This window comes from Sus scrofa, chromosome 2 (assembly GCF_054392235.1).
Source record: "Sus scrofa isolate SSC_HxYL_T2T_F1_AM1 chromosome 2, Sscrofa_HxYL_maternal_Yorkshire_Landrace_v2.0, whole genome shotgun sequence".
Lineage (NCBI taxonomy): Eukaryota > Metazoa > Chordata > Mammalia > Artiodactyla > Suidae > Sus > Sus scrofa.
This window is the reverse complement of record NC_139384.1, coordinates 11,644,815-11,668,308: the sequence shown is the minus strand read 5'-3', so window position 1 is coordinate 11,668,308 and position 23,494 is coordinate 11,644,815. Positions and strand designations below refer to the sequence as shown.

The 23,494-nt window shown below is 39.1% G+C and overlaps 1 protein-coding gene across 1 annotated transcript; it reads left to right on the top strand.

Moving 5' to 3' along the window:
- Positions 1-1,992: 1,992 nt before the first annotated feature.
- OOSP3 (oocyte secreted protein family member 3) lies at positions 1,993-22,763 on the top strand. Its single transcript, XM_021082990.2, is given in 6 exon segments — positions 1,993-2,106; positions 5,301-5,479; positions 18,801-18,898; positions 21,951-22,104; positions 22,542-22,586; positions 22,588-22,763. Coding segments are annotated over 6 exon segments (585 nt in total). The 5' UTR covers positions 1,993-2,033; the 3' UTR covers positions 22,624-22,763.
- The last annotated feature ends 731 nt before the right edge of the window (positions 22,764-23,494 follow it).

The following is a 23,494-nucleotide window of genomic DNA, read 5'->3' as shown; positions in this document are numbered from 1 at the left end:
TCTATGCTGATAAGCATGATGTGATTCTGGTTATTTTCTTGATTTACTAAAGCTGAGCATTGAGGAGTGAATGAAAATGTCTGGTAAAACTCAGATCCTTTAAGTTTCACTGGTGAGCTCAGGGCCATTTGGGCAGGGACCTCTGGGAGTTTTTGGTTCTTTTTTTTTTTTCTTTTCTTTTTAGGGCCGCACCTGCGGCATATGGAGGTTCCCAGGCTAGGGGTCCAATCGGAGCCGTGGCCGCCAGCCTACACCACAACCACAGAAACTCAGGATCCGAGCCATGTCTTTGACCTGAACTATAGCTCATGGCAATGCCGGATCCTTAACCCACTGAAGGAGGCCAGGGATCGAACCCAAAACCTTATGGTTCCTAGTCAGATTTGCTTCCATTGCGCCACAATGGGAACTCTGGGTTTTGATTCTTAGCGGCTTGGCCTTGGCCTGGCACATCTTCTTTCCAGGCAAAGGGCACAGTGAAGGCCAGAATGAAGCCCTCTTAAAGCCTAAAACTCTAAGCAGAAGTCCCCCCTTCCCACATCTAGGGGTGAAACCAAATAGCTTGGGGACACACTAATTTATACCGTCTCTTTTCCTGTTGGAATGTGTGGATGTCTAAAAGCTACAGCTGGGAGGGAGGAAGAAATGCCACACTGGGTGAAGGATTTTTTTTTTTTTTCCCCTTTTATGGAAAGTCTTGGTTCAAATGACTGATTCCGGAATTTGGCCCAACATCATGCTGCTTGGACTGGGTCTCTCTGCTTTCTTTCAGAGGATTCCAGATCCTCAAAAGACCACCTCTATTAGCACAAAAAACATGCGTGTTTTACAGTGTTTATATTATAGAGATGTTAGAAGTACCAAAAGAATATGTGAAGGGAAGTAGGGTTTGGATTCGTATTTTATTCCTCATTGATTTGTCCAAGATGACATTTATGGAGTAACCCCTAGTCACATCTGATTTTTTATTTAAAATTAAGGTCTTTCACTTCAAATCGAAGGACACAGAGAATTTATAATGCTGGGGGTTAAAGAGGCTCTAATGTAAAACAGATGAAAAGGGAATGGAACTAAGGAAAGGCGATTTGGAAGCCTCCCTCCCTCCCCCATCAGCAGTCCTGAGGACCTCTGCTCCAGGTTTCTCAAAGTGTGAGCTTCCACGAATTACCGGGGGCAGTTGTTAAAAACGCAGATTCCTGGGCCCCATCCCTCTGGTTCAGACTCCAAAAATTGACATCTTTTGACAAGAACCTGCAGTGATTCATATGTACTCTAAATCTTCCAGATACAAGAAAGCCCCCTGGACTGGAGTGGGGTGCTCCAGATAATTTTAATAATTAATCTAACATTTGGGAGCCATTCAACTACATGGCTCTCTTAAGTGATATTATCTCAGTCTGTGGTTCTCAAAGTGTGATCCTGCAATATCAGCAACACCTGGAACTTTCAGAAAAGCACATTCTTAGGCCCCACGGCAGCCCTGAATCAGAATCCGGGGCATAGCCTAGCAATCTATGTTTTAACAAGCCCTGCAGGTGATTCTGATGCTGCTAAAGTTTGAAAACTGCTTGATAAAACTCGCTCCCTAAATCACATTCCCCAACAATTCAATAACACACATTGGCACTCTCTGAGCTGCTTCTCCCAGGAACTTCAGAAGGTCCAGGTTCAAAGAAGTTAGAGTCCTCAAGGATCTGCTGGTGGCACTTTCTTTGCATCCCTGACTTCAGTACTGGAGTGATCAGGAGAATGTCAAGTTTCAGGTGGTAGAAAGAAGTCTTTCTCTGAATATAAACAAATGGTGGCTTTTATAAAGTTTTAATTTCATTCTTTGTACTTTTCAGATTTTCCAGCTGTTAAGCAATTGGGATCAGCAAGAATACAGCACATACCTGGAAAATAAAAGCAATCAGCACAAAGTGATTTGTAAGTACAGTCAGCTGAGTGTGGCATGGGCTATAAAATTATCCAAGCAGGCCAGGCGCTACCAATTTCCTGTGTTTTTCAAGAGTCTTTGGTTGAGAGCAGACATCATGAAGAATTTTGTGGGGATACGATCTTCCTTGCTTTTCTGCATGATTTTGGCTTTTTCTGAGCAAGAGTCAGGTACAAGAGTGACCCTGCGTTCTGTCGTTTGAAGGTGTAGTTTCTTAGAGTTTGCTGGGCCTTTTATTATATGCTATTTTGAGTAAATGACTTGCTATTTTATTTTGCTGACTTCCGTAGGAGTGTTGCTTTCTCTCTTTTGCCCTCTACCTCCTTATCCTCCCAAAGCAAGTGGTTTATGTAGTTTATCCTCATGCTTGGGATTGAGCTTCTTCTTCTTCTTCTTCTTCTTCTTCTTTTCTTTTTAGGACCGCACCCAAGGCATGTGAAGGTTCCCAGGCTAGGGGTTGAATTGGAGCTATAGCTGCCGGCCTACACCACAGCCATAGCAATGCAGGATCTGAGTTGTGTCTTTGACCTACACCACAGCTCAGGGCAACGGCCAGATCCTTAACCCACTGAGCAAGGCCAGGGATTGTACCTGCAACCTCATGGTTCCTAGTTGGATTCATTTCTGCTGCACCACGTAGGGAACTCCTCGAGCTATTTTTTACGTATAATTTTATTTAGACTTTTTCCATTGTGCAGCTCTCCACCCTGTTCACCCTATCTGGGGAAATAGATTTCCCACCCTGATCTACTCCCTATCCAGCCTCCTGTCCCCTCTAAGTAGTCGTGTGTTACTTCTAAATCAAGTCGTGGAAATAGCTTTATTTTTCTCTTCTCATTTATTTTTCCTAAGTCTTAAAGTTATATTTTAATATATATTTTTTTCTTTTTCTTTTTAGGGTCGTGCCTGGGGCACATGGAAATTCCCGGGCTAGGGGTTGAATTGGAGATGCAGCTGCCGACCTACGCCACAGCCACAGCAATGCAGGATATGAGCCGAATCTGTGAGCTACATCACAGCTCAGGGCAACACTGGATCCTTAACCCACTGAGTGAGGTGAGGGATCAAACCCACATCCTCGTAATCCTGTATCAGGTCCTTAACCTGCTTAGCCACAATGAGAATTCCTAGTACCTGTTTTTAAAACATTTTCAATACAATTGTTAAAGTTTACTTTCCGTTAATTAGTTATTACAAAATTACCAGCCATATTCCCGGTGTTGGACAATACATCCTTGAGCCTTACGCCCAGTAGTTTGTACCTCCCCTCCTCTCCTCCTGTGTTGCCCCTCCCCCCACTGGTAACCCCTGGTTGAGTCTTTGTATCTGTGAGTATGCTTCTTTTTTTGTTGTATTGACTAGTTTTGTTTTTTTAGATTCCATATATGTGATATCATACAGTATTTATTTTTTTCTGACTGGTTTCACTTCTCATAATGCCCTCCAAGTCCATCCATACCACTGTATATGGCCAACTTTGATTCTTTTCATGGCTGAGTAGTAGTCTATTGCATATATGTACCAAATCTTGATCCATTTATTTGTAGATGGACACTTAGATTGCTTCTACATCTTGGCTATTTTATTTTATTTTATTTTTATTTTTTTTATTTATTTTTATTTTTATTTTTTTTATTTTCCCACTGTACAGCAAGGGGGTCAGGTTATCCTTACATGTATACATTACAATTACATTTTTCCCCCAGCCTTTTTTCTGTTGCAACATGAGTATCTAGACAAAGTTTTCAATGCTATTCAGCAGGATCTCCTTGTAAATCTATTCTAAGTTGTGTCTGATAAGCCCAAGCTCCCCATCCCTCCTACTCCCTCCCCCTCCCATCAGGCAGCCACAAGTCTCTTCTCATCTTGGCTATTTTAAATAGTGCTGCTATGTACATTAGGGTGCAGGTATCTTTTTGAATTAGTGGCTTTTTTGGGTAATATTTGTTGTTTTATTTGAACCCGCTTCCTTTGTCCATGTGTCCTACCTGTGGCTTATATTACAGTCATTTTCTCTCACCTAAACTATATATCTTTTTCTTCCTTAAAAAAATCACTAGAGGGAGTTCCTGTCGTGGCACAGGGGTTAATGAATCTGACTAGGAGCCATGAGGTTGCGGGTTTGATCCCTGGCCTTGCTCTGTGGGTTGAGGATCCGCGTTGCCGTGAGCTGTGGTGTGGGTCGCAGACGCAGCTTGGATCCTGTGTTGCTCTGGCGTAGGCCAGTGACCACAGCTCCGATTAGACGCCTAGCCTGTGAACCTCTGTATGCCTTGGGGGCGGCTCAAGAAATGGCAAAAAAAAAAAAAAAAAATCACTTTATAAGTTTACTTTCTACCTATTACTGTTATTTCTAGTATTTCCTTATCATGAAAATGGAGTGATGGATAGTTTGATTTGTAGGAAGAATGCCTTTGGATGTCTATCTAAAAACTTCTTCAGTTTCTCTTGTGGCTCAGTGGGTTAAGATCCTGACATTGTGTCTGTGAGGATGCAGGTTTGACCCCTGGCCTCACTCAGTGGGTTAAGGATCTGGTGTTGCTGCAAGCCGTGGCATAGGTCGCCAGTGTAGCTTGGATCTGGCATTGCTGTGGCTGTGGAGTAGGCCTGCAATGCTAATTCAACCCCTAGCCTGGGAATTTCCATATGCTGCAGGTGCAGCTAGCAAAAGAAGAAAAAACAAAACCCATATGCGTCCTTAGGGTATATTCCACGTGGTAGAATTGATGGGGAACCACAGGCGTGGATAATGATCTGACTTCACGGTCAGGCTCACCAGACACAAATAGGCTTTCATCTCTCTTCATTTGGTTTCATAGAAAGCTACTGGGTGGGAAACACCACGGGTTCGTCATTTCCTTGGCAGGTCCAGCAGCTGCTCAACTATGTGGCTTCCTTTGTCCCTTCACCCACGAGAGGTGTGATTGGCTGCTTTAGATGAGGGCCAGACGCTACGGAGAAGTTGCTGCCTTGGTGTCCCACCCACTGTTAACAGTGGGCTCCTGATGTGGACCCAAGGCCGTCACACCAGTTTGAGGCTCCCCCAATCCAGGGGCAGTCCCACACAGCACATGAAGCAGAGACCACACCCCATATGGAGCTTAACTCTGTAATTGTAAAGAAAATGGTACTTGGTGGAGGGGATGGAGATTGTCCCAAGTTAAGCCTGCGTGGGCCTGACTTGAGGTTAATTTTCACTCACTACTCTTATGACTTCACCTGAATGATCCCCTTTTGTCTCTCAAGGATATAAGGAGTGTGATTTTTGTACGATTTTTTTCCCATAAGAAGCTATATTCAAATTTTCTAAGTGTCCTCTAGGACAAAAATTTCTGAGTCGCCCTCTTTTGGATTCTTTGAACAGTGTCCACAGGATGTACTACCTCTACCTTCCAGGCTGTGGTTCCACCGACTCTGCTTGGTCAAGATCGCTTCTTACATTCTGATGAAGTGTCTCTGGGAACTGGCTGTCCTGTAACTAACATAACTGAGAAGGGGTATGAGTTTAATTATCTTGTCACCGAGTGTGGGATTCAGAAAGAGGTAAGAAGAACTGTGACCATTTCAAAATAACAAACTAACCTGCCCCCCCCCCCCCCGATTAATCTTGCTGTGGCCACTGTGCTTAAGTCAGTGCAAGGCCAGAGATCTCATTTTTATGACACTTGGGTTTGGTACTTTTAGGATGGAAAGACCAATGCGACCCAGGAATTGGCCTTGAAGAGCTCACAGCCCATTAGGAGACAGTGCAGTGCCATATATTTTATTATGACTTTTCAAGCACTCATAAATCTTTGGTCCTTAGATCTCCTAGAAACACCAAAAAAAAAAAAAAAAAGTATCATTTCCAGTTTTCATGGTAATACCTGAGCCTAAAAATGCTGGCAGTTTACCGCAGGTCATGGAGCTCTCCAGCAGAAGAAGGACTGAAATTTAGATATTGGTAACTACAGATTTACATTCTTTTGAAGAAGGCAATGGGAAATTGTGGATCACAATATATTTTAGAGATGGAAAACACTGGGAGGATTCAGAGGATGGAAAGATTAGAGAAAGTTGGATTAGAGGTGAATTTGCTGGTGCCTTGTTGGTAATTTTTACATTTCCATGAATGAGTTTGGTCTATAATTGCCCTTTCTAATATGCTTTATCATGTTTTGGAGTAGTTTGAGTAAGATTTTTTGGTATTTATTTTTCTTTTTGGTTATCTAACTAGAATGAAGTTGAGTCCTAGTTGTTTTAATACAACTGTGGAGTGGGAAGAGAGCTAGGGAATGAATCCAGGTTTCCTGACAAGAACTTTCAAATGACTCAACGCTGACCTTTGGTGGAGGATGAAAAAGTGGGCTCTGCATTTTAACATGCAGTGGTTTTACACCGTGAGCTCGTGAGAAATATTGAGTGGAGAATAACTCCATGATCTATTGAGGGCATGTGTGTGTGTGCCTGTTATACAAACAGTTCTAGTTTCCTTCCACATACTTTCACATCCACAAAACATATTGATTCAACTTCTTTTTTGGAAGTTTGCATATTTCTATTTTTTTTTTTTTTTTGGTTTTACGAACCTTTCCCACATTTCAAAGCATGACGTAAGAGAGAAAGCTAAAAACCTAAAAGGGGTAGTAGCCTGATTTTATGAAGTTTATACTGATTTTATGAAGTTTATACAGTTAAGTAAGATACTAAGAGAGATGCATGGAGATCAACTACAATGTTGTTATGGGGACGACAAACCATGAAATGGAAAAAAAAAAAAAAAAAAAACCATCCTAACTACAGATTTCTTTAAAGGCTCTTTTCCTAGGGCATGAAAACTATATTTAAAGTGTTCACAGCATTTCAAGACCCTTTTGAAATTATGCTTCCAAGTATAGACTGGTATGTGTGGAATAATTTGGTTTAACAGTTTTGAAAATTTTCAGATTTCCAAAGTACAAACATACAAAAACAATGCTGATATTCCTTATTTTTAAATTTCTATTTCTCAATGAATTTATTACATTTATAGTTGTACAATGATCATCACAATCCAATTTTATAAGATTTCCATCCCACAACCCCAGTGAACCTCCCCCTTCCCTGAACTGTCTCCTTTGGAAACCATAAGTTTTTCAAAGTCTGTGAGTCAGTATCTGTTCTGCAAAGAAGTTTGTTCTGACCTTTTTTCAGATTCCACATGTCAGTGAAAGCATTTGATGTTGGTGTCTGACTGTATGACTGACTTCACTTAGCATGATAATTTCTAGGTCCATCCATGTTGGTAAAAATGTCAGTATTTTGTTCCTTTTAATGGCTGAGTCTTATTCCATTGTGTATATGTACCACATCTTCTTGATCTACTCCTCTGTCGATGGACATTTAGGTTGTTTCCATGTCTTGGCTATTGAAAAGAGTGCTGCAATGAACACTGGAGGACATATGTCTTTTCCAGTCATGATTTTCTCTGGATAGAGGCCCAGGAGTGGGATTGATGGATCAAATGGTAGTTCTATGTTTAGTTTTCTGAGGAATCTCCATACTGCTTTCCACAGTGGTTGCACCAATTTACATTCCCACCAACAGTGTGATAGGCTTCCTTTTTCTCCACATCCTCTCCAGTACTTCTTGTTTGTAGACTTTTTGATGACCATTCTGGCTGGTGTAAGGTGGTACCTCATAGTGGTTGTGATTTGCATTTCTCTAATGATGAGTGATGTTGAACATCTTTTCATGTATTTTTTGGCCATCTGTGTGTCTTGTTTGGAGAATTGTCTGTTTAGATCTTCTGCCCATTTGTTGATGGGGTTGTTTGTTTTTTTTTTGGTATGGAGCTGCAGAAGGTGTTTATAAATTTTGGAGATTAATCCTTGTCAGTCATTTCACTTGCAAATATTTTTTCCCATTCTGTGGGTTGTCTTTTCGTTTTGTTTAGGGTTTCCTTTGCTGTGCAGAAACTTGTTTGATTAGGTCTCGTTTGTTTATTTTTGTTTTCAGTGTCATTACTCTAGAAGGTGGATCTGAGAAGATGTTGCTGTCATTTATGTCAGTGTTTGGCCTATGTTTTCATTTAAGGGTTTTAGAGGGTCTGGTCTTATATCTAGGTCTTTAATCCCTTTTGAGTTTTTCTTTGTGTATGGTGTTAGGACATGTTCTAATTTCCTTATTTTCCATGTGGCTGTCCAGTTTTCCCAGCACCACTTACTGAATAGGCTGTCTTTTCTCCATTATATGTTCTTGCCTCCTTTGTCATAGATGAGTTGGCTCTAGGTGTGTGGGTTTAATTCTGGGCTTTGTGTCCTGTTCCACTGATCTATATTTCTGTCTTTGTGCCGGTACCATATGTATGAAGTCCGGGAGCCTGATTCCTCCAGCTCCATTTTTCTTTTTCAGGATACTTTTGGATATTCTGGGTCTTTTGTACTTCCAAACAAACTTTAAAATATTTTGTTCGAGTTCTGTGAAAATGTCCTTGGTAATTTGGTATGGATTGCGTTGAATCTGTACATTGCCTTGGGTAGTATAGTCATTTTGATAATATTAACTCTTCCAATCCAAGAGCATGGTATATCTATCCATCTATTTGTGTCATCTTTGATTTCTTTCATCAGTGTCTTATAGTTTTCAGACTATAGGTCTTTGTCTTTTTTTTTTTTTGTCTTATTTATTTATTTTTTGTCTTTTTGCCATTTCTTGGGCCACTCCTGTGGCATATGGAGATTCCCAGGCTAGGGGTCGAATCGGAGCTGTAGCTGCGGTCCTCCGCCAGAGCCATAGCAACGCCAGATCTGAGCCGCGTCTGCAACCTACACCACAGCTCACGGCAACGCCGGATCCTTAACCCACTGAGCAAGGGCAGGGACCGAACCCGCAACCTCATGGTTCCTAGTCGGATTCGTTAACTACTGCACCACAACAGGAACTCCAGGTCTTTGTCTTTTTAGGTAGGTTTACTCATAGGTATTTTATTCCTTTGGATGCGATGGTAAACGGGATTGCTTCCCTAATTTCTCTTTCTGTTCTTTCATTGTTAATGTATAGAAATGCTGTCGATTTCTGTGTATTAATTTTGTATCCTGCGACTTTGCCAAATTCATGGATGAGCGCAAACAGTTTTCTGGTAGAGTCTTTAGGATTCTCTAGGTATGGTATCATGTCCTCTGCAAAGAGTGATCATTTTACTTCTTCCTTTCCAATTTGGATTCTTTTTATCTCTCTTCCTTCTCTGATTGCTATGTCTCGGACTTCCAAAACTATGTTGAAGAGTAGTGGCAAGAGCGGACATCCCTGTTTTGTTCCTGATCTCAGTAGGAATTCTTCCAGCTTTTCACCATTGAGAATGATGTTGGCTGTGGGTTTGTCATATATGGCCGTTATCATGTTGGGGAAGGTTCCCTCTATGCCCACTTTCTGAAGGGTTTTTCTCAGAAACGGGTGTTGGATTTTGTCAAAGACTTTTTCCACATCTATTGAGAGCATCGTATGGTTTTTATTCTTCACTTTGTTAATGTGGTGTATCACACTGATGGATTTGTGGATATTGAAGAACCCTTGCATCCCTGGGATAAATCCCACTTGATCATGATGTACAGTCCTTTTGATGTATTGTTGGATGTGGTTTGTTAGTATTTTGTTGAGGACTTTTGCAGCTAAGTTCATCAGTGAAATTAGCCTGTAGTTTTCTTTTTTTGTGGTGTCTTTGTCTGGTTTTGGTATCAGGGTGACGGTGGCCTCATAGAATGAGTTTGGGAGTATCCCTTCCTCTGCATTTTTTTGAAATCGTTTCAGAAAGAGAGGTGTTAGCTCTTCTCTAAATGTTTGATGGAATTTGCCTATGAAGCCATCTGGTCCTGGACTTTTGTTCGTTGGAAGTTTTTTAATCACAGTTTCAATGTCAGTTCTTGTGATTGGCCTATTCATATTTTCTGTTTCATCTTGGTTTAGTCTTGGAAGATTGTACTTTTCTAAGAATTTGTCCATTTCTTCTAGGTTTTCCATTTTATTGGCATATAGTTGCATATAGTAGTCTCTTAAGATCCATTGTATTTCTGTGATGTCTGTTGTTACTTCTTTTTTCATTTCTAATTTTATTGATTTGAGTCCTCTCTCTTTTTTGCTTGATAAGTCTGGCTAAGGGTTTATCAATTTTGTTGATCTTTTCAAAGAACCAGCTTTTCGTTTCATTGATGTTTTCTATAGTTTTCTTTGTTTCTATTTCATTGATTTCTGCTCTGATCTTTATGATTTCATTCCATCTACTAACTTTTGGTCTTGTCTATTGTCTCTTGAGCTGCTTTAGATGTGCAGTTAGCTTGTTTATTTGAGCTTTTTCTTGTTTCCTGAGGTGGGCTTGGATTGCAATAAACGTTCTTCTTAGAATGGGTTTTGCTGCATCCCATAGGTTTGGGAGTGTGGTATCTTTGTTGTCATTTGCTTCTAAGTATTTTTTAATTTCCTCTTTGATTTCTTCATTGATCCCTTGGTTATTTAGTAGCATGTTGTTCAGTCTCCATGTGTTTGTGTTTTTTGCAGTTTTTTTTCTTGTTGTTGATTGCCAGTTGTATAGTGTTGTGGTCAGAAAAGATGTTTGATATGATTTCAATTTTCTTCAAGTTACCGAGGTTGAATTTGTAGCCCATGATGTGATCAATCTTAGAGAATGTTCCATGTGCACTTGAGAAGAATGTGTATTTTGTTGCTTTTGGATGGAATATCCTATCAATATCTATTAAGTCCATCTGGTCTAGTGCTTCATTCAGGGCCTGTGTTTCCTTATTGATTTTCTGTCTGGATGATCTGTCCATTGCGCTGCAAGTGGGGTGTTAAAGTCCCCCACTCTGATTGTGTTGTTGTGGATTTGTCCTTTTAAGGTTGTTAGCAGTTGCCCCATATATTGTGGTGAACCTATGTTTGATATGTAGATATTTAAAATTGTTATATCTTCTTCTTGGATTGATCCTTTGATCATCATGTAGTGACCATCCTTGTCCTTTAAAATATTCTTCATTTTAAAGTCTATTTGGTCTGTTATGAGTATTGCTACTCCATCTTTCTTTTGATCCCTGTTTGCATGGAATATTTTCTTCCATCCTCACTTTCAATTTGTATGTGTCCCTAGAAGTGAAGTGGGTCTCTTGAAGTCAGCATATATATGGATCTTGTTTTTGTATCCATTCAGCCAGTCTATGTTTTTTGGTTGGGGCATTTAGTCCATTGACATTTAAGGTAATTATTGATAGGTATGTTCTTATTGCCATTTAATTAATTGCTTTGGATTTGTTTTTGTTGCTCTTTTTTCTTCTCTTGTTCTCTCCTCTTGTGGTTTGATGGCTTATCTTTAGTGTTGTATTTGAGTTTATTTTTCTTAATTGTGTATCAATTGTAGATTTTTGGCTTGCAGTTATTCTGAAGTTTTGATATGAGTCAAAGTGATATATGTATTTGATATATATGAGATTGTTTTAAGTTGTTGCTCTCAATTACAAGTTCATTTCCAGTGTCCTGCATTTGTACCTACCTCTTCTCATGATTTCTGATTTTTGTGGCCTAATTGTGCATGGATGATTTTGTATCTTTACTGTATATATACTTTTACTGGTGAGCCTTGTCATCTGTGGTATTTTTGTTTCTTGTTGTGGTCTTTTCTGCCTAGAGAAGTTCCTTTAGTATGTGTTGTAAGGCTGGTTTAGTGTTACTGAATTCTCTTGGCTTTTGCTTATCTGTGAAGGTATTGCTTTCTCCTTCAAATCTGAATGAGAGCCTTGCTGGGTAAAGTAATCTTGGTTGGAGGTTTTTTCCTTTCTTCATGTTAAGTATATGTTGCCACTCCCTTCTGGCCTGCAGAGTTTCTGCTGAAAAATCTTCAAATAACCTTATCAGGGTTCCCTTGTATATTACTTGTTTCTTTTCCCTAGCTGTTTTCAATATTTTCTCTTTGTCTTTAATTTTGGTCTGTTTGATTAATGTGTCTCAGTGTATTCCTCCTTGGGTTTATTTTATATGGTACTTGATGCGCTTCCTGGATTTGAGTGAAGGGTTCCTTTCCCATTTTGGGCAAGTTTTTGGCTATTATCTCTTCGAATATTGTTTCTGTCCCCTTTTCTCTCTCTTCTCCTTCTGGTACCCCTATAATACGGATGTTGGTGTGTTTAATATTGTCCCAGAGTTCTCTGAGACTCTCTTCATTTGTTTTCAATATTTTTTCTCTTTTCTGTTCCACATCTATAATTTCCACTAATCTGTCCTCCACCTCACTTATTCGTTTTTCTGCCTCCTGTATTCTGCTGTTTGCTGCTTATAGTGAATTTTTTTACTTCGGTTATTGTATTTTGCATTTCTTCTTGTTTCAGTTTTATATCTCTCTTTGCTCAGTGTTTTCTGTAAGTTATCCATCTTTGCCTCCAGTTTATTTCCAATGTTTTGCATCATCTTCAGCATCAACAGTCTAAAGTCTTTTTCCTGGAGGCTGAGAATCTCCTGATCACTCAGCCTATTTTCTGGGTTTTTTCCTTTCTCCCTCATCTGAGTTAGAGTTCTGTCTTTTCACTTTTATAGGTTTTTGGTGTGGTGACCTTTTTACAGATAATGGAGTTGTAGTCTCTCTTACTTCTGGTGTCTGTCCCCCTTGTGGCTGAAGTTGGTACAGAAGCTTGCTTTGGGTTTCCCGATGGGAGAGACTGATGCCTGCCCACTGGTAAGTGGAGCTGATTCTAATCCCTCTGGTGGGTGGGCTTAGTCTCTGGATGGGATTAGAGGCAGCTGTGTGCCTGAGGAGTCTTTAGGTAGCCTGTTTACTGAGGTGTGGGGCTGTGATCCCACCTGGGTTGTTTGGCCTGAAGTTTCTCAATGCTGATGGGTGGGGCCAGTTTTTCCCAAAAAGTCCACCTCCAGAGAAAGGCACACTGCTGAAGATTCCCAAGAGCTTCGCTTCCAGTGTCCTTTCCTCACAACAAACCACCTTCACCCCTGTTTTCCCAGGAAGTCCTCCAAGAACTGCAGTCAGGTTTGACCCAGATTCCAATGGAGACTTTGCTTTGCCTTGGGACCTAGTGCACGTGAAACTCTGTGTGTGCCTTTTACGAATGTGGTCTCTGTTTCCCCCAGTCCCATGAAGCTCCTGTGCACAAGCTCCACTGACCTTCAATGCCAGATGCTCCAGGTGCTCTTTCTCCCAGTGCCAGATCCCCACATGTGAGAGTTTGCTATGGGGCTCAGAACTCTCACTCCTGTGGGTGAGCCTCTGTGAGCCAGTTACTTTCCAGTCTGTGGGGCTTCCCTCCCGGGAGGTATGGGGTTGATTATATCGCGTATTCACCCCTCCTATCTCTTAATGTGTTCTCCTCTGTTTTCTGGAGTAGGATATCTTTTTTGAAGTTTTCCGGTCCATTTGGTTGAAGACTGCTCAGCCTTTAGTTGTGAATTGTGTTGATTTTAGGAGAGAAGTTGAGCTCCAGTCCTTCTATTCCTCCATCTTAGTCCCATCTCCAATGCTGATATTCTTATGAGTACTTTGGTTTAACATTTTATCAAATCAGACTCTTTTTTGAGTTTTATGACACAAAGGATCTCACCCTTAATGGTTTCATTTCTCTCAGATTTATAGTTATTGTGAAGATATTTCCATTAAAGGGTAGCATCCAGAATTTATTTATCTTTAAAAACAAAATGTAGCTCTTTATCACTTGGTTTAACTAAGAGTCATGGAACAGGGAGGGATATTTAAAAAATTTCTAAGTGTGCAATATAGTGGTTTTAGTATATTTACAAAATTGTGCTATCATCATCACTATGTAATTCCAGAATATTTTTTCACCCCTAAAAAGCACCTCATACTCTTTCGCAGTAACTCAGTCTCCCCTACCCCAGCTCTAATCTAATTTCTCTTTCTATAGATTTGAATATTCTTGACATTTCGTATAAATGGAATCATGTAATATGCTATCCTTGTGACTGAATTCTTTCACTTAGCATGTTTTCAAAGTTTATCTATATTATAGCATGTATCAATCCTTTATTCCTTTTTATGGCTGAATGATCTTTCATTGAACAGATATACCACATTTGAGTTGTTTCTACTTTTTGGCTATTATGAGCAGTGCTGTTATGAACTTTTGTGTACAAGATCTTGGGTAAATATATAGAAGTAAAATTTCTGGTTTATACAGTAACACTATTTAAAATTCTTAGGAACTGTCAGACTGTTTCCTAAAGTGCATTTTACATGCATTGTGTGAGGTTTCAATTTCTCCCATCCTTGCCAATACTTTTTTTTTTTTTGTCTTTTTGATTCTGGTAATCTTAATGGGTGTGAAATTGTATCTCAATATAGTTTTGATTTACATTTCCCTAATGACTAATGATATCGAATATTTTTATGCACTTACTGGATGAATTTCTTTAAAATTTTTTATTACGGTATCATGGACATTAACTTATTAGTTTCAGGTGTATAACATGATGATTCTATATATATGTGTGTGTGTGTGTGTGTGTGTGTGTGTGTATAATTACAAAATTATCACCACCGTAAGTCTAGTTACCTTGCATCACCACACATTGCTACAAAATTTCATTTTCTTGTGATACAACTTTCAAGATATATTTAAAAGTATGCTTAAAATATTAAATACATTATTATTAACTACAGTCACTATGCTGTACATTACATCCTCATGACTTGTTAGTTTTATAAATGCAAGTTTTTACTTTTTTTTTTTTTTGATGGAATTCTTTTTTTCTTTTTCTTTTTAGGGTTACACCCTCAGCAAATGGAGGTTCCCAGGCCTAGGGGTCTAATTGGAGCTACAGCTGCTTGCCTACACCACAGCCACAGTAATGCAGGATCTGAGCCGTGTCTGTGACCTACACCACAGCTCATGGCAATGCAGGCTCCTTAACCCACTGAGCAAGGCCAGGGATCGAACCCTCAACCACATGGTTCCTAGCCGGATTCATTTCCACTGGGAAATCTGGAAGTTTTTACTTTTTGACCTTCATTTTGCCCACCCCCAACCTATGCCTCTGGCAACTACCAATCAGACCAACCACCAATAAGACCAGGCTGTTCACTGTATCTATGGTTTGTTTATTCATTTGTCTTTTTGTTTTTAGATTCCGTATATAAGTGAGATCATGCTGTATTTGTCTCTCCTGTGACTTATTTCATTTAGCATAATGTCCTCAAGGCCCACCCATGGTATTGCAAATGGCAAGATTTTATTTTTATGCCTGAATAATATTCATGTGTGTGTATTTTCTTTATCCATTTGTTCCTCTGTAGACACTTAGGTTGTTTCCATGTCTTGGCTATTATAAACAGTGCTGTAGTGAACCTGGGGGTGCAGCTATCTCTCTGAATTAGTGTTTTCACTTTTTTCATATAAATATCCAGAAGTAGAATTTGCTGGATCATATGGTAATTCTATTCTTATTTTTATATTTTTAAGGAACCTCCATACTGTTTTCCATAGTGGTTGTGCCAATTTGCACTCCCACCATCAGTGCACAAGTGTTCCCTTTTCTTCACATCCTCACTGACACGTAGTAGTATTTCTTGTCTTTTTGATGTTAGCCGTTTATCAGGTGTGAGGTGATATCTCACTATGGTTTTGATTTGCATTTCCTTGATGATTAGGGATATTGAGCTTTTTTTCATGGACCTGTTGGCCATCTGCATGTCTTCTTTGGAAAAATGTCTATCCAGACTTTCTGCCCATTTTTAAATTGGATTTTTTCTTTTTGTATGGGTTCTTTGCATATTTTGGATATTAACTCCCTATCAGATATATTATTTGTAAATATTTTCTCCTATTCAGTAGTTTGCTGTCTAATTTTATTGATGACTTCCTTCGATGTGCAGAAGCTTTAGTTTAACATAGGCTATTTTATTTTTATTTTTGTTGCCTCTGCTTTTGGAGTCAAATGCAATAAACATTGCCAAGACAAATCTCAAAACATTGCCTATGTTTTCTTCTAGGACTTCCATGATTTCAGGTCTTAACATTCAAATCTTTGATATATTTTTTGAGTTAATTTTTTTATATGGTGTAAGATAGTGGTCCAGATGCGTTCTGGTACATGTGGCTGTCCAGTTTTCCCAACACCATTTATTGAAGAAACTCTCCTTTTCCTATTGTATATTCTTGGCTGCTTTGTCATAAATTAATTGATCATATATATAATGGTTTATTTCTGGGCTCTTTCTGTTCTGTTTTACTAGCTATGCATCACTTTGCTAGTATTTTATTAAGGAATTTCGTGTCTACAGTTGTAAGGTATATAGGTCTGTGGTTCTTTTTGTGATGTCTCTAGTTTTTGTATCAGGGTAATACTGGCCTCATAGAATGAGTTGAGTAGTTTCGTTCTATTTTATTTCTTGGAAGAGTTTATGAGACTTTGCTACTACTTTTTTAAATGTTTTGTAGAATTCACCAGTGAAGCCATGTAGGCTTGGGCTTTTCTTTGTGAGTAGTGTTTAAATATTAATTCAGTAAATCTCCTTACTTACTATAAGTCTACTCAGATTGACTGCATCCTGAGTCAAGTCAGATAAAGGCCAGTTTTTCAGGAAAACTTCCAGATAGCTCAAATAATGATACTTCTTGGGGATGAGGCTTGTAGGGAGTCACAAACTTTTCTGTTTGGGTTCTGCTAGGCTGTTGGTTTTCATGGCTACCACAGAACTGGGAGATGTGAATTGGCATGCAGAATGTCACAAAGCTCATTGTTCTTCCTGAGATTCTACCAGTAGTCCTGAATACATGCTCCTTGGATGGTTGCAAGCCTTAGGTTAATTTCTACAATTTTGAAAAACTTAAATCTGATAGTTTCTGCCAGTTTTCTTTTTGCCTTTAGTGTTTTTAGAGAAGCGAATTTTTGTTTTTGATTTTTAATCGAAGTATAATTGACTTACAATGTTGTGTTCGTTTCTGGTATACAGCAAAGTGAGTATATGTAACTGAATATATATATATATTCTGAATATATTTTTCAGATTATTTTCCATTACTGTTCATTACAAGATACTGCATATAGTTCCCTGTGTTACAGAGTAGGACCTTGTTGTTTATCTATTTTGTATATACTAGTTTGTATCTGCTAATCCCAAACTCCTCATTTATCCCCCTCCCCACCTTTTCCCCTCTGGTAACCATAAATTTGTTTTCTATGTCTGTGGGTCTCGTTCTGTTTTGGAAATAAGTCCAATTGTATCATTTTTTAGATTCCACACATAAGTGATATTTGTCTTTCTCTGACTTCATTTTGTATGATAGTCTCTAGGTCTATCCATGTTGCTGCAAATGGAATTTTTTCATGCCTTTTGAGGGCTAGCATTCCCTTGTATATATGCACCAAATTTTCTTTATCCATTCAACTGTCAGTGGACATTCAAGTTGCTTCCATGTTTTGCTATTGTAAATAGTGCTGCAGTGAATGTTGGGGTGCATTTATCTTTTCAAATTAGAGTTTTCCCTGGATATATGCTCAGGAGTGGGATTGCTGGATCATTTGGTAACTGTTTTTAGAAGGAACCTCTTTACTGTTCTCTGTGGTGGCTGCACAAATATACATTCCCACCAGCAGTGTAAGAGGGCTCCCTTTTGGGAAATGAACTTTTGGTGATCTTTACTCTGTCTACTGGAAGTTGCTATTGAATACATTTTTAATTAAAGAGAAGTAAAGAGCACACAGTGTCTATTTTCCACATTTGATATATATAACTGATATACTTTTTTTTTTTTTTTTTTTTTTTTTTTTTTTTTTTTTTTTTTAGGGCCCCACCTGCATGCAGCATGTGGAGTTTCCTAGGCTACGAGTTGAACTGAAGCTGTAGCTGCTGGCCTACGGCATAGCCACACCCGATCTGAGCTGTGTCTGCAACCTACACCACAACTCATGGCAACGCCAGATCCTTAACCTACTGAGTGAGGCCAGGGATCGAACCTGCAACCTCATAGTTGCAGGTTGATTTTCAGATTGATTTTCTTGCTGCGCCATGACAGGAACTCCCATAACTGATATACTTTTGACTAAAATAACAGTTCATGGAGTTCCCATCTTGGCACAGCAGAAGTGAATCTGACCAGGAACCATGAGGTTGTGGGTTTGATCCCTGGCCTCACTCAGTGGGTTAGGGATCTGGCGTTGCAGGTCACAGACGGGGCTTGGATCTCGAGTTGCTGTGGCTGTGGTAATAGGCTGGCAGCTACAGCTCTAATCTGACCCCTGACCTTGGAACCTCCATATGCTGTGTGGTCCTAAAAAAAATTTAAAAAAATACAGTTCAATAGCAACATATTATTGAGTGTTATATTTCTATTAAATGTCCTTGAAACTCTTTTATTTACATGTGAATATTGTATAAATTAAGGGTCGAAAGATATTAATGCAGTATGACATTTAAACATGTGTAATAGCAAAAACTTAGGACATAAATGGGTTTATAAAGTTGTTCCTATGTTAGGATTATGGAAATTTTCACATAGTGTTTTTGAATGTCCCCACAATAAGCCTGTATTCAGACAACACAAACCTCCAGTTATGGTTTTAAATAAAAGTGCCTCTCTAATTTTTCTGGCAACCAGGAACCTAGCCCTGTGGTAATGTCAAAAGGCCAAATCCCAGAATAAATGTATTAAGTAGAAGTAACTGCTTCTCACCTGGCCATTTGTGATTTCAGTTTCATGACTTCAGTTTCTACCAATGCAAACTAGTTGCATGCAGTTGGCATTTTCTTAGTGGTCTCTCTTGGAAACATTCTCTTCAGGCTCCATGGGGAGAGACTTTAGTATAAAGATCTTACATCTTGATCCATTTCTTGCATTTCATTAAAACTCCTGTGCAAGATGGTCTACTTCAATTAAAAAATTTTTTTTTATCCCATTAGGTTTTTGCCAATGGAGTGATTTTTTATTCAATTCTCTATTATAACATACTGCACAAAGGAATCACTGGAAAAGTTCTTTTAAGGTGTATTGTTTTCAGGTGAGTGTGATGAGCCAGCTGGTTCCCAGTTTACTTTCTATGAACTACTTGTTAAAAGTAAAATGTTTTAGAGTTCCCTGGTGGCTCAGTGGGTTAAGGATCTGGCATTGTCTCTGCAGCAGCTCAGGTCACTGCTGTGGTGTGGGTTTGATCCCTGGCCCAGGAAATTCCATGTGCCATGGGTGTGGGCCAGAAAAAAAAAGGTAATATGTTTGGAAAGTGAAACTCAGTTTGGTTTAGGACCTGCAATGACTGGCATGCCCAGTCCCCTCAGTCCATGGAGATGCTTATCCACATCACCTGGTCATTGCAGATGGTCTGCTTGGATGTCCTTGGAGGGCCCTCACCATTCCTGTGTGCCACTCCCCTTGATTCTGTTCACTTGGGCCTTTGCTGACCCCAACAGGGCTCTAGGAGTTTACAAAGTTCCCCCCACCTCTAAGATTGAGTGGGGTTCGAAAGCCTGGTTCTGTTGCCCAATTCAAGGATAAACTATGAGGAAGGAGTTGACTTTAAAGCTCTCTGGCAGGTTCTGCTGAGGCTTGGACTTTGACTAAAAGAGCTCCCTTTGGTGAGCTTCACCTTCTTCTGCTTCCCCTGTTGCCTTACTGGGAACCCTCCTATAATAACCGCCCCCCCCAAATATGCATCTCCTTGTCAGATTCTGCTTTGGGGGAACCCTACCAAGAGAGTAAAATGGGGTCATGGAATTCAAACTTTGATGGGCTCAAGATCGTAAGGTATTGTTAGGAGATGGCAAGTCAGGACCTAAACACACCTTCTCACACACACACCAAAGATCAGGAGATGCTTGAAAAATAGGAAAGGTAGCAAAAGTACGCAGTGTCCACTCTTTAAAGTAAAAAAAAAAAAAAATCCTGACAAGTTGTGTATGATTCTTCTGCACAAGACCTCATTTTAAATTATTTTATATTTAAAAAAATTTAAATTAATGTATAGTTGATTTACAATGTTGTATCAATTTCTGCTGTATAGTAAAGTGACCCAGTCATACATATTTATACAGTATTTTTCTCATATTGTCTTCCATCATGCTCTATCCCAAGAGATTGGATATAGTCCCTGTGCCATACAGCAGGACCTCCTTGTTTATCCATTGTAAATGGAATAGTTTGCATCTACTAACCCCAAACTCCCAGTCCATCCCACTCCCTCCCCACTCCTTGGCAACCACAAGTCTGATCTGTCTGTTTCTGTTTTGTAGATATGTTCATTTGTGCCATATTTTAGATTCCACATATGAGTGACATCATACGGTATTTCTTTCTGACTTACTTTCACTTCGTGTGAGAATCTCTAGTTGCATCTATGCTACAAATGGCATTATTTTGTTCTTTTTTTTTTGGTCTTTTTGTCTTTTCTAGGGCCACACTTGGAGCGTATGAAGGTTCCCAGGAGAGGGGTCGATTGGAGCTGTAGCCGCTGGCCTACGGCACAGCCACAGCAACTTGGGTTCCAAACCGCGTCTGCAACCTACACCACAGCTCATGGCAATGCCGGATCCTTAACCTACTGAGCAAGGCCAGGGATCGAACCTGAAACCTCATGGTTCCTAGTCGGATTCGTTAACCCCTGAGCTACAACAGGAACTCCTATTTTGTTCTTTTTTATGTATATATGTACCACATCCTCTTAATCCACTCATCTGCTGATGGACATTCAGGTTGTTTCCCTTGGCTATTGTGAATATTAGGCAATGAACATGGGGTACAGGTACCTTTCTGAATTATAGTTTTGTTTGGATATATGCCCAGGAGTAGAATTGCTGGATCGTATGGGAGTTCCATATTTACTTTTTTAAAATTTTGGTAATGTACTTAAATCCTGTACACCTGAATGGGAATAATTGGATTGAAAAATATTTAAAAAAAAATTAGGGGCCTTGTTTAATATAGATACCATGACTCTATGGTTTTTGGGAAAATGTTCTAAACATTTTTATACTTTAAGGGTCAATGACACAACATTGTAAACATTGTGAATCAACTATTTTAATAAAAAATTTTAGAAAACACATTTGGTAGCAAATAATTTTAAATCATCATATTTTGTTTAGAGACTAAATATATCATGGTATAAAAATAGATTCTGCTTGGTTATAAGAAAAGGATCAATGAAGTTACATTTTTATTGTTCTAGCATTTTATTAATGGAAAATGTAAAATATCTAGGACTCTTGCTTTATGCTAATGAGAGTTGTTTTTGGATAACTTCTTCACAAGGCTATCGGCTAACATTCTCTGTATTAGGGAACAGCTTCTCCAATGATATGTCATTGGGAGGGAGAAGGGGAATTCCTAATAGCGTTATTGTCAAAATTTCATTCTTTTTTATGGCTAATATTCTGTCATGTGTATATGTGTGTGCGTGTGTGTGTATACTTTTTTCATTTTTTAAGTTTTATTGACGTAGAGTTGACTTACAATACTGTTATTTCTGCTGTACAACAAAGTGATTCAGTTACACAAATACACAGATCCATTCTTTTTCAGATTTTTTCTCATATAGGCAATCACAGGACATTGGGTGGAGCTCTCTCTGTTACACAGCAGTGTGCCACATCTTCTTTATCTATTTATCTGTTGAGAGTGGACTCTTAAAAAATAAAACATAACAAAACAGAAACAGGCTCACAGATAGCAGAACAAACTAGTGGATACTACAGGGGAGAAGGGTGGGGGAGGGGTAAAATAGGTAAAGAAGATTAAGAGGTACAAACTTCTAGGTATAAAATAAGTTATAAGGATGTAATTTGCAGCACAGGAATATTTTATAACTTTGGAGTGCAATCTGTGAAAATATGCAGTTCTTTATAGATGGATTTTGTTCACGCAAAGCTAACATGCCATTGTAAGTCAACTACACCTTAATAAAATTTTTAAAAGATCAAGTAGGGGCAGCCTGGTGGTGGTGGTGAAGCTGCGGCTGTTGAAGTAGGGTAAATGGGAATGAGTAGAGCCAACACGAGATTCAATGGTTTACTTTTAAACTTAACCTGACATGAAGATTTTCTCTTCTTTAAAACTTGTAGCTCATCATTTTCAGACAGCATTCCAAGCACTACCAACAACAATCTAACAAAGTTCAAAAATGGCATTCCTTCTGCCAAGTCTCGTTCTTCCTGGAGCTTAACCAACCCTTGCCTGCTTGGCTTGCCTTGGATTCCATACTTCCAAAACCCCTCGGTGAGGATCCTGAGAACAGGCAGCACATGCTGGGGTTGGTAGGAGGGAAGAAAAAGCTCAAAACTCTGCTAATGAGTGCTTTTGTTTTAAATAGTGTTGATGTGATGTCTTACGTTACTTACAGCCACATATGGAAAACACTATCTCCATGGGTCTAGATATGTTCTGGTGTTATTGATAAGTATCCATTCATCCCAGTTATGTCAGATGAACTAATCCCCAGCCTAGTTTAAATATAATCTGATGATCAAACTGTTCACTTTAAACAGTACTCAGTTGCTGGGATAAAAGTTGTCAAGTGTCTCAATCTCTTGACCCCTGGCAGATGATAGATGCTCAATATTCAGTGGTCAAAGGCTTAAGTCAATGTATTTTCTGTACCAAGTGGCTCAGCAGCTACCCTGCAACTGTTAACTCCCTGTCTTTTTCTTCTGCAGGTAAAGCCACCCCATCAGTCACTTCTACTTAAAATGCCTCGTCCTTGTGGTTCATAAGAGTGCCCCCATGGCTATGTTCTAGATTATTCTATAGCAATCTTGATAACTATTGTGATAGCAATCTTAAAGTTAATTTTAAATCCAGTCATCCTAGATTTTGGAAGTTTTTGGTGCCACCTTCTGAGAGGCCATCTAGAAGTTAGGGTTCAGATAAGTGCCTAATGCTTTTTTTTAAAAATGTGTTCCTTTTATTTTTTATTTATTTTTAAAACGTATTCCTTTTAAACAAGTGGCAAAATAGCTTTTGCATATTCTCTTAAGATAAGAAAGATGTCTTTCTTAGTTTTTATGGGGAGGTGATTTTACAAATAAAACATGCTGTGTCTTTGTATCTATACTTCTTGATGTCTGAGTGGTAACTTCAAAATCAGGCCTAAGCTGGGAGGTGTGTGGAAGGGCCATTTGTTACCCACACAGCCATTACTAGCTGTTCAATAAACTACTTACAGAGGAACTGCTAGTTTATGTATGGTGACACATTCACATTCTTTTAGTTTTACCTCATATGGTGAGTGAAGATGAAATTGGAAAAAAAATAGTGGATATAAAGGGCTTTCAGAAAGATGAGTGGTTACACCTGCCACTTAATTAAGCTCTTCTTCACACCAGGAACCCTCCCTCAAAATTAGCTATTGTATTAATGTGCTCCTTTTGAACCAATTTTGAGCTTTGAACCCTTATCTCAGAGTCTGATTGCATTCAGATTATATGCCTCTTAACTGGTTGTATGGCCCCGGGGCAGGTTATTTAACTCCATGTATCACTTGATCACTTGTAAAATGGGAGAAAAATATCTACCTCCTAGGACTATTTTAGTGACTAAATGAATGCATTTATGGAAAACTTGGAGAACAACCTATGCTCCGACTTTCACATCTATGGCTTCTTCATTG